The following is an 18,049-nucleotide window of genomic DNA, read 5'->3' as shown; positions in this document are numbered from 1 at the left end:
ATAAACTAATGACCTGAAAGAAAGGCAATATTAGAACATCATCATATTAAATCAAATATTGTCATTTCTTGATACTTTGACAGACTCAGAATAAGAAGTCGTTTTGAAACTTAAATTCAAAAAGTGATGTCATCAGGCTAACTTTCAAGACCAAATGGCAAGATTATCCTTACAGTACAAAAGAACCCGTGAAAGTGCTGATCGTGCAGTTTGTTGAGCGCTTAATATCGTTTTTCTTTTATACCTAGAGAAATTCATGTCTTGCATCAGTAGAGTATGCCCGCAATCCCCAAAATACCCTAAAGCATAATACGCATATTCAAATATCCAAAATTACTATATGTATGCGGATGTCCCTGCAGCTGAATTACTGCACGTTTTTGAATGTCACAGATTTACTGCATGTTTTTTGAAATGTCCCAGAATTACTGCACGTTTTTTGGAATGTATTGGAATGTCCCACAATTACTGCTTGTTTTTGGAATGTCCCAGAATTACTACCTGATTTTTGAATGTCACAGAATTGCGGCCTGTGTTTGAAACTCTCCAGAAATATAGCGAATCTTTAATGTAACAGGTCTAGTGTTCTGAATTAATGATTTAAACTAAATTTCACATCCTGAGGAAAATTTATAACCTTGTAGACAGAGACACATTGAACAAATCCAGACAATCTTCAAAAATTAGCACAATCAAATAGAATTCGAAAGAAATCAAAGCCAAAAAATTTGAGTATTATGATAAACCTATTCGCAAACTATATCATAAAAACACTTGGACGTACTCTAATTTCCGTTTTAAATTCATTATCTATTACTTCCATTAGTAATTGCTATATTGTCTTAAAATATCAATCATAATTAAATTGACGTTTTGTATCGGTTAATGTCAAAGCTTTATCCATGTAAATATATTTTGAACGGTATTTCAGCACATTCAATGAATTAATTCTGACTGGGTCTGGAACAGTGTGCGAAATTAAGAGAAAATAGCTTCAGGTCATAAGGACCTGCACCAAGCCAAAGCTTCAGGTCCTTACAGAAAACTGCCAGTCCTCAATAAATGCAGTTGTTAACGACCATTAAAGTCAACTTCTCCACCAATACTATGCTTTTGAATGTCGTAATATTTAATTTTTCATGTCCTTTTATCAATAGAGTCAGTAAGTATTCACTCCAAAAGACTATTGTTCACATAGATTGCAGAATAGTGTAAGTGAATGATCATGAAATATTCATCTACATGATCTGGAATCTGAAAAAGACCACAGCCATCTTCCTCACTGCCATGCGCACACGTTGATCAATGTTTTCTACCACTGGGGGCGCCATGGGACTAACAGGAAAATTTGACATTTTTTCTAACCATGTCAAATCCTCCACTCTCGGACTATAAAATGATGTCAAACACCCAGGGGCCGGGGAATACAGGCTCATGCACTGGCTACATGTGGCTGATGAAAGTGAGAAAGTTTGTCTCTCATGACTTTCTATGGGGGAATGGTGTTCTCTACATTGCTGTGTACAATTGTACACTACACCTGGGCATGTGATATTGTGATTTGAAAATGATTGGCGAGCTGAAAATCCCTTCTGAAATTAGCCAACGCAAGTGGTAGAAGAGTGAGTGAATAGCTTAGAACTCTGAAAACAGTCATGAGTAAGGGGAGTGTATGAATAATTTTTTTTTATGCAAACATTGATCACTTCGACTTTTTATTGTAAAGTAAAACAGGAGGGAGAAAGTACTTGGTATGTGTTTTGATAATATGGCGTATGGATTACTTTCAAAATTTTTAAAAAAATAAATATGCTTAAATGTGGTCTCTGTTGCATTCATGAAGAAAAGATGAAGTTGTACTTTTAATTAGAAGGACAAGTATCGTAAGAAATTGCAGACAACATGAATGGCACACATCGCCACTCGCGGAAATAAATGCATATTTGCTGATCGAAAAGTTTTGCCTGAGCGATTGCTGGGTGTCATCGCCTTTGAAAGCTTAAAGTTATTAAAATGACTCTGAAAAGTTTCACAGACACTCGATACTGCTGACAACCATCGACACGATCAGTTAATGATACCGCAAAATCTTAAAAGACGTAATTTTTTGCGACATTTAGGCCTACAGTCCAGTATGACGGTGAGTTTTGCCTGCCTGTCGTAAAACGGTATACATCGAAACAATTTGAAGCCCTATACTCTTGGCCTCTGAGAGTATACACGACGGATCGTGCAACTTGACAAAACTGTTAATGATAAGGTCGCTCTGTTTTATAAAATGTACACTTGTTATCATGTCGATATATCGTGGTAACAGTCGGCCTTGTGAACTTTGGTTGAAGACCAACGAGCAAGCAAGATGTTCTAGCGGTCCACAAACAAACACAGCGAAACGTGAACTTGACTGTCGAGTGCAGGTAGCACAACTGGGCTTTCGTGTAACATCTAGTCCTTGTATCGGTCGTAGAGGTAAAAAAAATACCTCCATGTTCAAAACCAAATATGTTTAGTCAACAGCACTGTTCTCGTAGTAGGTTTTTGTCTTAAACTCTTCTATGAACCGTTAATGTTTTGAACGCTTCAATGGAAAATCAAAGCAAAGTAAACGGAGTCAGTTTGATGGGCTGTATTATGTTTGTACATTTGTGTACATGTAAATTCCGAACACTTTAAAGTGTGGAACTAGTGAAGTGATAGTGGGTGTTGTTATCATATGACACAGATATGCTAACATTACCAGGGTTACACTCACTAGACGAGTATTATTATAATATTGTATCGCATTGTTGCACCAAAATCAATCCATTCCATTGCTAGAATCTGCATGCACGGACGTAATTCATACTGATTTGAATGTAATCAGCTGCACCGTGCTATGCATGTCGATCGGAGGGATTAGACTCTTCGTAAATGTAAAAAGTCGCAAGACAAAAAATTACTTTGTTGCGACATTGTCACCCCCCGGTCTGGCGTACCATAGACGAATTCCCCACTACCAGGACACGAAGTGCGATCAATATCCCCTGTTGCCCCGCACTCCCACGGTGGAAAACATTGATAGGTGCATGACATTCAAGTCTGAATCACATGATTCAGAGTCAGTCATCATCTGCATCTGTTACAGGTCTTGACATAGAAATTTTCATCATTTATTCCGAATTTCAGTCGGTCATAAGGACCGACATGTTGCTAAAAACTTTCGGCCCGACGAGAAATCTGTCGGTCTCGGACCGTCGGACCGACGTTAATTTCGCACACTGGTCTGGAATTTCTTCTGACTAGATTATTGAATATTATCAGGAAATATTTTGAAAATTTCTCACATGCGCAATTAGTTTTGTCAATTTAGGACAAATGTGCATGAACTGAATTAAAAAAAGGAATTAGTCATTTTCTGAGTATTCATTTGACCATAGTAGGCAGGCTCTTGAATTTTGTTTACCCGTTGCGCTGAAATGATCGCGTTTATATTTCAGTAGTGTATTTTTTTTCACTCAGACAAGTTTATAGACCGCGTCTGAGGTCATGACCTTTATCCAACCCAAAGAGACGTACCAGGTACACTCAGCAGCATGCTCAGTGATGACTGACAACATTTAAAAAAAAGGTGATTTGGAGACGAATATATTTAAAGAGTTTGGTATTGAGGGACTATAACTAGGCATTTTATGTCATGATTGGCCACATGTAAAGTAGAATATCAGCCACATCACATTCGTAAAAACATATGCAAATGCCAAAGCAGTAAAGAAAGCCTAAAGCTGGCGGTGGCAAAGTCAAACGCTGCACTTGTTCCATTTTGGTTAAATCTGTCTGGTTTTGCTTGGCATTGTCAGTTTCATGTTTCCATGCCTACTTCTCTACAGACCAGTCACTCATAGCCACGAACAAAAGAACGCCCTCTTAAGTTCAAAGAGAGATTAGTCCAATTTGATCATGTAACCAGGCCTGTCATGTAACAACGAAAATATTCGGAAAGTGACAGCAGACGTATGCCTTCGCTTCCTCTTTTACTTAAGAATATACTTGTTACTGTGCTGTTTCTTACCTGGGCGTGAAAGTGAGGGGTAGGGGGCAGGGCTGTTAATAACAACTTGACGGTCAGCTAAGGGTGAAGGCATTTATGAGCGGTGAGTTAAAGGGCCTAAAATGAGTTCAAAGTTCACGTTTGACAGAGAAGCCGTCACGACGCAGGTACTAGGTGTAAGTCAGTGTTCAGCAAAGCCAGGTATACTATATTTTTCATAATTCCAATTTTATTGAATGATGAGATTTTCCGAATTTTTAATTTCTAGATATTGGCCTTTTCATGTTCTTCAACAGACAATATTTTTCGGTATTTTGCGAAGGGATGCACAACGTGACGTACACATACAATTGGCTCACGAATATCACCCGATCAGACTACACGTAGTTATTGTCCAATCAAAATTGACCAAACGTCGCGGCACAATGATTGAGAAACTGTGGTCACAGTAACGATTTCACTCATTTCACCGTCCATCACACACTCCAGCCTTTGCTCTGTAAAGGCTAGACAAAGCTGGGTTAAATTTAGCCACCCAAGTTTTTGCAGGGTTGTTTGCCGGCGTTTATGAGACAATGCAGCCGTCTATGATTTGGCTAAGGGAACCGTCGATGTACGGCACGGCCGGGAGGGGTCAGAAATTTTGAGAAGCGCCCTCCTGCCTCACATGTGAATTTTGATCAACCTCCCTCTGCAGGCTCAACAATTTTGCATGATAAAATCTCCCGACAATGGCACACGCATACATGTGTCTGTCTATCTATCTATCTATCTATCTATCTATCTACATATACATACACACACACACACATGCAGACACTATGTGGGTGGGTGGTTGGGAGGTGTGGGTGTATGTGTGAGATGATAGGGCTATTAGTCTGGCACAAAGGCTTTGCAAATATTAAGCATATGTTTACAGAGAATTAACCTTGCATGTGAAATCACTGCCATAGAATACTGAGGCAGCTTTACAGTAAATTTAGTGTTTTTATAAACATGAAAATATCTCTTTCTCATGTTTGATAAGCAAACAGCTGTGAAGAAATGACCTGAATGGAAGGGTGGGCAGGAGGGGAGTCTCCCCCATGATGCTGGACTTAATAATGTTGAAATGGTGCTATTTGATGACACATAGAACACTAAATCACACCTGACCTCTGTTTACCCAGTCATGACTGTGAAGGTGCTGTTTCAGATCAAATCTGTTCATTTTGAATAAATTTTAAAAGTAAGGGTATTACAGCAGGGCAAGTATTATTACTGCTGATAAGTCAACTGAGAAGATAACATTCTAGTAAAATATGGTTGACAAGCATGGTGACTGGTTGTTACATTTATCATTTTGCTATAGCTGTGTGGATGTTTGCACAGCCAGTTGATGAAGTAACTGATTTCTAACACCAATTTAAAGCAATAAATAAAAGGTTAAGAATATTAGTACAGACACAATTTTCAGAGATTATCTTCATTTTAAAGAGAACATTTTTGTTACTTTCCATGATTTATACTGTATAATTCAATTATCAAATGTTAACATTAGAAGTTCAGTAATAAACTGAACAGATAAATAAGTGAGAACAGAAAATCTTATTAGTGCGTTCTAGAAGTCTTTGGAGTTTAGCAATGAGAGTCAATTACATGTAACTGCCAGTCATCTATATCAGTATGTATGGTACCGTAGTATGAGTGAATCAAGAGGTTTACACTGCCACTGCTCATAGCCAGATCACGTGTTTGAGTCCTTGCATTCGTCATTGCAACAGAGTTGATAAAATACTGGAATGATGTAAATTTGTCTGAAAATCAAACTCTATCACGTCAGGTTTGTCACATCATCATGGTTGTAAACAAAGTGCTGGTGTATTTTACTTGAGGCCTTCAGACTAACAAAGAGAACATTTTCAAAACAAACCAAACTTGTTATTGTTGTTTTTCTATTGTTGTCCATGGTTGCGATGAAATACTTTGTAGTGACATCACACAAGGTTTTCCAGAGACTACATGTACCAACACAACTCTAGTTCCTTTGTTTACCCACGTATCAAAAAGAAACAGGACATAGCATTCTATATTTGGACCAAATCATATGATAGTAATGTGACATGGCTGCCTTCTATTATGTGAAAAGCTACTCTTTTGAGCGCTTACAAATATTTACATATATATATGTATATCAATAATTGTTCAAAGGCCCATGCATGACATACCAAGATAAATAGCCAAGTGACAACAGTGCACTGCCGTAAACAATCAGTGATCTACCCTAAAACAGTGCTGTAAAGAAACCAATCATGAGTAAACTCAAGATGTCGATGAATCAATTGGCTGACCATTTCAAACTATCCTTTCTGGCCTTAGGACGACAGGTCAACATGGCCGAACCTGATCAGAAGAAAATGAAGCAGGAATACGACACCAAACAGTTTGATCAGCTGTTTAAGGATTTAGTAACAGAAATAATCGAGCCAGACCTGCAAAATCCAGAAATTGGTGATGCTATGACAAGGTTTAAAGAGGTGAGGCTTATTTAGTTACCTGTCTGAAATTGATCAGTGCAACAATTTACAGATCTTTAATATGGCATTGTTGTCTGTGCTTGTTATTCATGCACACGTACCATATTCACTCATGTATTTAAAAGCAAAGATATATTGAGTTTCACTTTTTAAATGCTTTAAGATGATGGTGTGATCGTTGTACATTTGGCGTCTTCAGCCTGCATGATCAGTGACTGCTCTCATGATCATGTTTTGATCAGCTTGCCATAGCGTGACAGTGATGTCATAACTGTTCTCAGACTGTTAGGCGTGGTGCAGTTAACAACAAGTTGAATAACTTCCTGACTGGTTGGTCTATAGAATATTGTGTTTACTGTAAGATTGATGAGATGAATTTCAGACCTAGATACAAACAAATTCTGTAAAAACATGAGAAAAAAATGGTTACGATAAAAGGCAGCAGTTTTGAACAGATGAAGTGTTTATGCCATCATGCATGTTTGGAACAATTTTACACTATATGTAGTATATGGTAGTTGTTGAATTGTGCATTATCAGAGAGAGGAGGGCCTGTGTACCACTTCATTTTCAGTGCATGCATTGCGTTTTTCTCACCTCATTTCTTGCCTACTTTGTACTCTAGGTGATAGAATACAATGTTCCTGGTGGAAAGAAAAACAGAGGCCTTACAGTAGTGTCGGCATACCGGTCAATCATCGGTAAAGAGGATATCAGTGATGAGGAAGTGAAGTGTGCAATGGTGCTGGGATGGTGTGTAGAATGGGTAAGCAGACTGGTAACTTACTTGATATATCTACGAATGTTAACATTACAGATTATTTGGAGCCATTGTACTACAGACTCCTCATGAACAGCCTCTCCCCCCCCCCCCCACCCCACCAAAAAAAACAAACAAACATACGATAAATGAAACCAACACCTCAAAACAACCATAGAGTGCAGTCAACACTCTCAACAGTCATAACGGTAATTAATCTTCAGTGCAGAAGTATTTTTCTGATAATGTCTAATTTGCTCACAGTTTGTTCTGAAGTACTGAAGCAAAATTCAATTGAAGAGTCCAATACTGGAAAAGGTTTGAAAATACCAGTAGTATCATGGTTGCAAGTTTAAGTCTTAATAGTGAACAAATTAATGAAGTTTTACCTCCTTGTTGACAAAAAGACCAGAGTTTGAGTATTTTTGTGACTTTTTCCACTTTAAGTGACAAAGTGAAACATTATGGTCAATTAATGTACTGATTACTTCCTAAATAGTTGATAAAATAAAAATGTTGTCGCAAAGTTTATTTTAACATTTTCTGTATCAATGAAAGAAGGCAAAATTTAAAATTTTCTTAACTCTTTGAACCCGGCTCGGACATAACGGTAAATGTCCGATGACGTCATAGAGTACCAGGGGGTCAGGGTGCAAAGGGTTAAAATGAAAACTTCAAAACCAAGTTCCACAATCTTAGAGATTTCATTGAAAGTAACAGTGGGGATGGTCAGATGATGTAGCCTGTTCTTTTGTAGAAGCTTCATATACTCTCAAATTGCAAATGCACGTACAATAAAAGCAAAACTAAAATTATCTTGATGTATCTTGTTGATGACAGCTTCAAGCCTTTTTCCTGGTGGCTGATGACATCATGGACCAGTCAGTGACGAGACGAGGACAGCCATGCTGGTATAGAAAGGTAACCCAGCTCTCTGTGTCCAGTATGAAGAATTCTCATTATCAAAACCATGGATAAACACCTTTTGATGCCAATTTTCACTCTTTCCACACAAACTTCTTCAGTATTTACATTATCCCATCAATTTTTCACTCATTTTTGTGTATTTGTATTGTCTATACTTCTTCCTCTCATCTCTATTCCTCGCTTTGTCTTCACCTAACATCCAGTCATTGTATGTTAATAATCATATGTCACCATACATGTACATCACCAAGGACATCTAATCATGTCTTGCTTTGTATTGTTATTGTTTTCCAGCAAGGGGTTGGACATGTCGCTGTTAATGATTCATTTTACATTGAAGCATGTATCTACAGCTTACTGAAGAAGGTCATTCGAAACAAACCGTACTATCTCAATGTAGTGGAGCTTTTTCATGAGGTGAGTCATCCAATGACAATTTCAGCTGCTCAATACGTCACAAAAGAAGAACATTTGTTTGTCAATAGATTTATTTATGAAATTACAGTACCATATTATAAGGTTATTCACAAAGTACCAGGATTTGTGTTTGAGTGCATTGTACAGCAGAGGTATTGTCTGAGACACGTAGTGTCGAGGACAAAACCACAGCGTACCATGTACGAGGACATATTCCAATATTTTGTGATTAACCTTATTGTTATACACCTGTTTTAGTCAAATTTTACCAAAGAAGGCAAAATTATAGTGTTTTGAGAATGCCCTATTGTACACTGTGTTGTGTGATCGCAAGCAGACTGGGAGCGTCTAAGCACACTGAACAAAAATTCAACCTGCACAACGCAGTTTAGATGCTAGAAATTATAGTTCAACAGCATAATATCACACAAATAGACAGTTTCTGAAAGACCTTTATTAACTGTGTGATGTACTGAATGTTAGATGTAGATGTTTTTTTGTAAAAAGAAGGATATATTATCCTGTTTTCCCTTGTGTTGATATAGAGGTGCTATGAGGTCAGAGGTCAAATAGCATTGAATAACACCATATAATTGTACTCCACATCAAAGCTATTAAACCATGCGTCCTACAATATGACAAGTTTCTGTATGACAAAAGTCCATTGTCACTGATATAAGTGTATAAAAATAAATTTTACCAATGAGATTTTTTTAAGGTTAGTGAATCATTTGCCTTACCATGACCACTTCCCTTGACCACTTGCTTAAAAGTCCTCTGGATTGCGGAGGGTCATTGTCATTGATGAATTCATCCTAACTTTTCATTTTACATTTACAGTTGTGTTATATTCAAATTATTTGTCCTTGTGTTTGCTTTGCCACTATTAAAACTCTCAATGTTCAAACCAGTCAACAAGCTTATTTGAGCCATTGCTCCAGCATGGTAGTAAAATGTTTCATTCAGTTTTCCCAACTGACAGTCATCCGACCTCTACTAAGAATTTCTTACCTGTTTTAGTCAAATTTTACCAAAGAAGTCAAAATGATAATGTTTTGAGAATGCCCTGTAGTACACTGTGTCACACAATTGCAAGCAGACTGGGAGCATTCAGCACGTCTGCTAAGCACACTGAACAAAAACTTAACCTGCACAGTGCAGTGTAGATTGTATCATTTAGTGATACAATGTTCTACTTTCTCTGTGCTCTGTACAACTTGCCAGGCATTTCACCTTTTCATCTCACTGCTTACTTGAGGTACTGAACTTGATCTCAGAATTATTCATCTTTCTTGGCTTCAGCAACCTTGTCACCATGACTACTGAGAAAGGTCGTTTCTCATTTAAAATAAATATGTCAACATAGATAAGAGGTTCCACTGAACATTTCTCAGCCATTGTTATAGAATGTGGGCTATCACTTCACACAATTGTCAGAAACCTGAGGCATAGATCTAGGCCAGATCCCAATGTTTAATTTGTGTGATTACACATTACATAAACCAAATCTGATGATGTTCAAGTGTAGTTTGCCATTGTTTCAGCAACTTATTGTAAAGGTTATCATATTTAGAGCATTACTTGTGCAGAACATTTATCAGAAGTTAGAACTATAGAAGGGTCTTGTATTTACAGAGAACTCATCAATAAACTGAATATTCGTGTTTTCAGAAGGATAACATAAATCACAGTTAGCTTTAATAGTTGGCTTTAATATTTATATTGATTGCCCAGTCAAACACGCAGTCTTTCGGCAGTATCATAGCAAACAGTTTGCAAACAATAGCAAACATGTTACCAGACACTTTTCCTGCCCATTTCCTGGAATGTTCACCCGGAACAGATTGGTGACTCATATTATTTCTGAATAGGGTACTTTGTGATGTCATCACATTACAAAACCAAGATAAGAAAGAACTAAAATTTTGCATGGACTGTTATTCTTTAGCGCTACATGATGCTCTAACTTTGCATAGTTTTAGATACATATGTTGCAAACAATCTCTCACTGGTCGTGCTGATATGATATTGCACACAGGTGTAATGTGTAGGAGTGATGAGATTTTAAGGCATGCTATCCCAGTTGAAAAAATCACTGAAAAGGGTGAATCTTAAATTAAATATTACGGTACATTGTGTGAAACTGGATTGTGACTGACTTTGGAACAGTTGATATTGTACAGAGAATGCACTGTTGCATGTATTCATTTTGTCCATGGTTGATTTGTTGACAGACGACTTATCAAACTATTGTTGGCCAGTCACTAGATCTAATCACAGCACCAGATGGATGCAGAGATTTGTCAAGATTTACACAGGAGAGGTGAGGCATCAGTGTAGATGCATACAATATAATTTTTGCCGTAGATTTCATATGATGGATTGATTTTCAAATTCCAATGTTTACTTATATACAGCAAGAGTGAGCTTCCTTATGTTGCACGTTGTCGTCCTTGGGACCATTCTCAAACTTTATCATATCAATTTCATATACAAGTAAAATTATTTCAAAGTCGCGTGCAAAACATCTAACAATATAGAGAATGTGTAAATATATTTTAAAGTAAATATCTAGATTCAGAAAATTGATGGGAATTGAGTAGATGACATATCAAATGAAAGTTAACTTGTAAGCGAGAGTTTGGTCTCAAAGTTTGTCGAGTGTTTTGCATATGTTCAATTGATTTCACTATGGCTGCTGAAAAGTGTAACCTAATTGGATAAAAGATTGAGGTACATCCTGCGTTCCTGACACAAGCTATATTGTTGTGTATTCCAGTAGTCTGTGTTTTACAGTGTCCGTAGGTTCTATGAAAGTCCTTGAATTTTAAGTGAATTTGAGTGTATGGGATCTTATTTTTATATTGGAGCCATCCAGGCACACTGCTATTCACTTTTCCATCCGAAAAATAGCACTGCAAATCTGTTTGTCCTAACCGAAAATAAAATAATGGCCGTAGGCTGTGAACCACTGAACCAGCTTACCTTTGATTACTAGTTTAAAATTTTGCAATGATTTGTTGAGATCACATTGCATGCCTGTATCTGGATTATTTTCATCTTTCAACAGTTGCTTACATAAAGATTTTTGTTTGCATCTATACACAATGGCTTCGATGTACACATAGAGAATCGCATTTGAATTATTTTCATCATCAACAATGGCTTTCATAAAGATTTGCATATTATGTCAAAGGTTAAATGAACCAGTGTGTCCTTTCAGTCAGTTTGATATGTGCCAATTCCCAGGACTGGACTGAGCTAATCACTAAGGATAAGTTTGTGAAACATTCATGTTTATTTTCTGCAGATGAGAATCTTCAACAACAACATGTACACCTTGCATTTTACAAAACCCACCAACAGATATCACTCTGCTCTTTCACAGGTATGATGCCATAGTGAAATGGAAGACTGCATTCTATTCCTTTTATTTACCCGTAGCTCTAGCAATGTACATGGTAAGTTTAGGACATGGCATTCATTCTTTTCGGACTTACTACTCTTGTATCCGTTCTCTGGACCCAATATCACTCAGGTGTGAATAATTGCAAAGGCATTTTGTCAACAAAAGATTTTGTGTCAGGCTCGTCATTTTTGTGAAAGTTAGTGCCCAGAGAGAGAACATGTTACAGGGAATACCCAGAAGAGAAATTGTTTGTTGTTTTAATTTAGATGATCTTTGTCATTATATCAATCAAAGTTTAGATTTTCCTGAATATATAGGGTTCTTATTTTGATTCTTTTGACACATGACCTGGCTTAAATGGCATCCAGCTATCATTTCAAATGTTACACTATCTCAATTTGAGTCTTTGCCATACTGCATTTATATATGAAGCATGCATAAACAGTGTTCTGGTTACCCCATGCCAGCTCTTTTTATGTAATCCCATATACCCTGTTGACGTTTATCACTGGTAAGAGCTGTATGGATTGCATTGTCAATTGTAGATGTACAGCCGCTGTTACCTCAAATTTGAAAGCACTATCAAGCAAAGTCAGTATTATTGATTCACAATTTGTTGTGATTTTTCAATACCATGATTCCTCATAGATTAACTTGTTCCCCTCATGTTCCTTTCAGTAATTCCATGTCTAAAATCAAACTGTTCAATTTCAGGCTGGAATAGATGATGCTGAGTCTCACACCAATGCAAAACAAATACTTCTAGACATGGGACGGTACTTTCAAATACAGGTTAGTTTCTGTAAGAGCGCAGTCTGATATGAGTATAGTCTGGCTGTATTTTTTTCTGTGTACATATGGGTCAACAGGTCTGTGCATTCAAAAAGTCAGAGCTACATTTCAGATAGTTTATCCAAAGTTGTTTGTTGTCTGTTTGTATTAAAGTTTTCTGTATTGAGTAGACTTAATCATGAAATAGCTCTATGCAACATATCATCCGAAAGGAACAAATTTATTCTTAAAATATATACATTGCCCTCTATGCAAGTCATTGTATCTTTTTGTCACAATAGTGATCAGTATTCTGAAGAAAGCTGATATTTGAAAGATGATTTTTGAATTATCTCTACAGATACCATAACCATGTGCAATGATCCACAAACACTTCAACGCAAAGCATTCCGTTTTGTAATTCTCAATTCTGTTTTCATTTTCAGGATGATTTCCTAGATTGCTATGGTGATCCCAGCATCACCGGTAAGATAGGAACAGATATAGAGGACAATAAATGCAGCTGGCTAGTTGTTCAGGCTTTAGACAAAGCCACACCAGAACAGAAAGAAATTCTAAAGGTACGTACACCTTGATGAATATAACGGTGCAGTAGCTTGGATCTCGTATATGATTGTCCTTGATTTGACCACACTTATATAAACCAGAGTTCTGTCCGTGTATATTTCTGAAATGTGTGCACTCTATTGATTGTTGACTTGCTTCGTAGTCATCCAGATCAATCTAGCAAGTAGAATAAAATAGAAGAACTTTGTACAATTTGTTTAACGAAAGGGAAAGAGCTTAATCATATACAAACCACCATATTACTCAAAACTTTGTACCCTATCTGTGGTCTGACCCATAACCTTGTCTCCTGTCCCTGGTCTGACCTATGACCTTGTCTCCTATCTCTAGTCTCACCAATGACCTTGTCACCAGACCCAGCTTTGACCCATGATCTTGTCACCAGACCCAGTTTTGACCCATGACCGTGTCACCCATCCCTTGTCTGACCCATTACTTACTAAACAGTCCCTTGTCTAACCTATGACCTAAGTCCCTGCTATGACCCATGATGTTGACACAGTCCTTTTCCATTACTTGATTTCTGCTTGCTACCAAGAAAGGAACTTACAAATACTTAATGAACAAAGTGGCGGTAGTGTTTGTTGTTTTTCTTTCTCATCTCTATTACAAACTAACAAAAAATTCATTCCCTTTTTCTTGTTAAACTTTTCAGGAAAATTATGGTATCAATGATCAAGAAAAAGTTGCGGTTATCAAAAAGCTGTATGAAGAGTTGAAGCTTAAAGAGGCATTTCTTGAATTTGAAGAACAAAGTTATGAAAATCTTATGAAACTTGTAGAAAAATGTCACGGTGATCTTCCTTCTGATCTTTTTGTAAATTTTGCCAAGAGGATCTATAAAAGGAAGAAGTAAACTCGCTTAAAAAATAGCTTTTAGATCAGCAAGAGATAATTTTAAGATAATTAAATATGAACAGAAATATTTAGATTAATTTTATGACCTTTTTTACAAATACTCTATCACTTACTGTTATTATTATTTGTGCAGTACCTTATTGAATGCTGTCTTGTACAGCGATGTAAATCTCTTTTCAGAGAGACACTACTTAACTTGAGGTGTGGAGATAGAATGAGTTTTAATAGCTTTGCTATAAGCGTAGTCATTTAACTCTTTTGAACATTTTTTCAACACTGACAGCTGTAAAACCATTGAATGTGCACAGCTTAACTTGGTTTTCAGAAATCTGTTTATCAGAGAATACCTTTTGTCTAGGTAGCTTGCTTGTTCCCATACCTGTTGCATTTAAGCGATATGGATGCTGCATTTTATGTAAATATGGTCAGACAAAATTACCTAGTTGTTACAGGTAGATCATGCTGATACATTTTTCTCTGGGGACATAGACTGCCGCAAAAATACTAACTGCAGCTAGAAGACTAGGAAGACTAGGAAACCGTTGTGAGTAGCTTGTCAGGGACTCTCGTGCTGCTTTTGAGTGTGGTAGTCATTCTTAAGATTATTTCTCAATATAGCCATAGGGCATTCAGAATTATTCAGCTTTCAGTTTAGTTTCAAGAAAAAAGTTTGCATTAAACTACATATTTGGAAGAACCCATGACCATTAATTATAAACCCAATTGTACAGTATGTATTATCTTATTTCTTTGTGTAGTGATATCATTAACATATCAAAGATCTCTTATTCCTTAAAAAACTTTTAATGATATTGATATATTTTGTGAAAGTACTTATGATTTAACTTTCAAAGAGATGTGTTGTTTTACTTACTTTGAGATATGGCCAGTCTTCCAAGATCACTCATCATGGTTGACTGTTTGTAACCATAAATTACATCATCTTGTAGACCGTGTCTGAAATTCAGACACTCTTCAACTCTGAGACATCTTGCATCATTGTCTTGTAATGCAGGCCAGCCAGTCACACATCATCAATGGCTTAACCTAGGAATTTGAACGGACCACAGTACAAACAAAACCATGTGCACAAATGCAAATAGAAATGCATGTATTTCCATGAGCGTCTGTACATATGGGTTTGTTTGTACAGCCATCATGTAATCTCTTGGGTGTACCAAGTCCTAGAACACCTTGCGTCGTTTTATTCCAGAATAAAATAATTGCTAAGTAATTCTAGTATTTTTACTGTCAAGATCTGAATTTTGCCAGTTTTGTCCATGCTGTTTGCTGAAAATATGATCCACATCATAGTAAATAGAGTAATTGCACTGAGTATTATTTAATTGTGACATTACAAATAATCAAAGTTGGAAGAAGTCCAAATGTAGCAGAATTTCATTGTAGTTGAAATATCAAAACTAATAATAAATTTCTAAATCCTCTTCACCGCTCCACATTACATATGCAAAAAAGAAACTAAAAAGCATAATAGGAGAAAGAAGCACAGTGCTTTTTGAGACACTTAGAGTACACCTTAAAATATTAGTTGCAGTAAGATGTCATGCCGCAACGTTTTCTTTGCTCCAGTATTTTGAAAGATTGATTCACTACTGTGATATCCATGCAAGAATCTCCATCAGTACATATACGTCATTGAGTGCACAATTCCCAAGGTGAGAAATATTACCTATCCAATGTTCCTGATTTTATCACTCCATCTGTATGAAGTTTCATGCGTCCGATGCACATATGTTAAGGGGAAAGGGTTGTGCAGAACTTTTTTGTTGATAAACGTTGCCCTCTTCCCAGAAATTGGCAACGAACATTGTGCAAATGTGACACAAATTCATCATTTGATGCATGTTCGTAGTTCACCAGTTTTGTAGCTTTCCAAACACTGTAAGACTTTGCCAAACAAACTTTGGTTGCGTCCCTTGTTTATATGAAGCCACTTCAGCTGCGGTCACCAGTTTTGGTACCGCCACAATTTTAAAATTTAAGATATGCTCAAGAGATTTTGCGTTGCAGACCTTTAACCAAAACTAGCTCATGAGCTTCATTGAGAATCACAGTAGGTGTAAATGACGTCTGAGAAACACTGAGAAGAAACGAAAATTCTTTAACATTTGGATTTTGTGGCGCAGTAGTTCTGATAATTTTATAATACATCTCTCAAAATTATTTTATGAAGTGTAGTTCACTTTTTGACAATTATTTTATGCTTAAATAAATCATTTCCATAAAAAATATTTGGTGACAAAGTTTGTATTGCTCTCCTATGTACCAGGGAAAACAAGCATACTTAAATGAATGCTTCTGACAGTGGGTTATTAATATTATTGGGTTATTATGTGAGCGTATTTTCATATTTTGCGTTTTCAAGTAAGTAGTTGATCTGCCTGTGCTACTGGTTGTTCAGCACTTTTCCACTGCTGTTCATGATTAGAGCAGATTTCTTTGATTTTCGTGGTACTTTAATTCCACAGTAAAGTAATGCTGAAATTTATCTAAATATTATCACGCTTCTGTAAACGGTTTGGCAAATTCTTCCAAAAGTTGCTGCTCTAGTCATATATGTTGGTAGAGGTGCAGACAATAAAAATAGACAATATTTATCTTTCACAATAGGTTGCTGTGTTTATGGTTGTATATTGAAATCTATTTAATCATTTCAGTATTGCATATTTTAGTCACTGGATTCCAAAAAATGTAAAGTTTTATAGTGTGCGCAAGAAAGGTCTATTTAGTGAAAGCTGAACCTAGTAAAGTTGGATAGCCATCTCAAAATTTACTCACAGAAGTTAACTAATCCTGAGCTGCTACTATTTATTATCAACGGTTTCTTATCACAAGTTCTGATGCTATCTTTGCGATTTTTAGCTCACATTTGGTGTACCAATGTGAGGTTATCGTATAAGCTGAATCAGTCATTTGCATCTGATTTGCATGTCTGTATGTCTGTATATTTGTGGGTATGTGCGGATGTATGTCCGTCACACACAAAGGCTCCCATACCGCCAAATCTACCATCTCAGTATTTGGTGTACAGGTAGATGCAGTGGTTGAGATGTGAATTTGTTCAAATGAACACATCAGTGTCAAAAATGTGCAAATGAGGTAAGAAAAAGTGAAATCCTGCAAATGTGCAGGAGGCATGGCAGTGAGAAACAGGCAAACTCCACTGATCTTGACTCATTTCCTGTCATTGTTCATGAGCTGTTACATATTAACAGACCAGCTGCAACCATAGACAGTGGATGGGGAAAGACCGTTTATACTAAACTAAGAGGGGCTTGTTTCTGCTATGCATGTTGCTAAAGTTGACCTCCAGTACCTAAAGTTAGACCTTAATTACTTTTGTCATTCTTGTTTTTCTGGTTTAAATATTTCTTGTTTTTCTGGTTGTACTGTGCAGAAATCATTGCCATAACATCAACGTAGAATTTTCCTCCACTGAACAGATAGAAACAACATTTATTGTTGATCATTGGTAACCCATACTGGTATATACCAGTTCTGATCAAATTTGAGCGACACCGTGTAATTGCGGTATTTTTACTGCTACTTATGCAACGTGCATCTAGAGCAGTAACTTATGGAACAATTTCATAGACAAGGTGACATTTACGGTAGATTTTCGATTGTCTTACTCTGTACTGGTGAAACAATTGTGATAAGTTCGAATTAAACTTTAATATTGTAAAAGTTCTGTGTTGCACTTGATAGTAAAAGGTTTACTGAATGTTATAAATTTTCTGCCAGCAACTAACTTA

At 36.6% G+C, this 18,049-nt stretch overlaps 1 protein-coding gene across 1 annotated transcript; it reads left to right on the top strand.

The window, feature by feature from the left end:
* The first annotated feature begins 4,134 nt into the window (after window positions 1-4,134).
* On the top strand, window positions 4,135-16,903 carry LOC139140779 (farnesyl pyrophosphate synthase-like). The gene is made up of 10 exons (XM_070710188.1): window positions 4,135-4,228; window positions 6,386-6,543; window positions 7,169-7,309; window positions 8,144-8,224; window positions 8,525-8,647; window positions 10,882-10,970; window positions 12,036-12,108; window positions 12,771-12,848; window positions 13,274-13,408; window positions 14,071-16,903. Exons 1-10 carry the CDS (start codon window positions 4,150-4,152, stop codon window positions 14,269-14,271), a joined length of 1,158 nt encoding a protein of 385 aa, XP_070566289.1. The 5' UTR covers window positions 4,135-4,149; the 3' UTR covers window positions 14,272-16,903.
* The last annotated feature ends 1,146 nt before the right edge of the window (window positions 16,904-18,049 follow it).

Source organism: Ptychodera flava, chromosome 9, assembly GCF_041260155.1.
Source record: "Ptychodera flava strain L36383 chromosome 9, AS_Pfla_20210202, whole genome shotgun sequence".
Classification (NCBI taxonomy): domain Eukaryota; kingdom Metazoa; phylum Hemichordata; class Enteropneusta; family Ptychoderidae; genus Ptychodera; species Ptychodera flava.
This window is presented reverse-complemented; position numbering and strand designations above follow the sequence as displayed.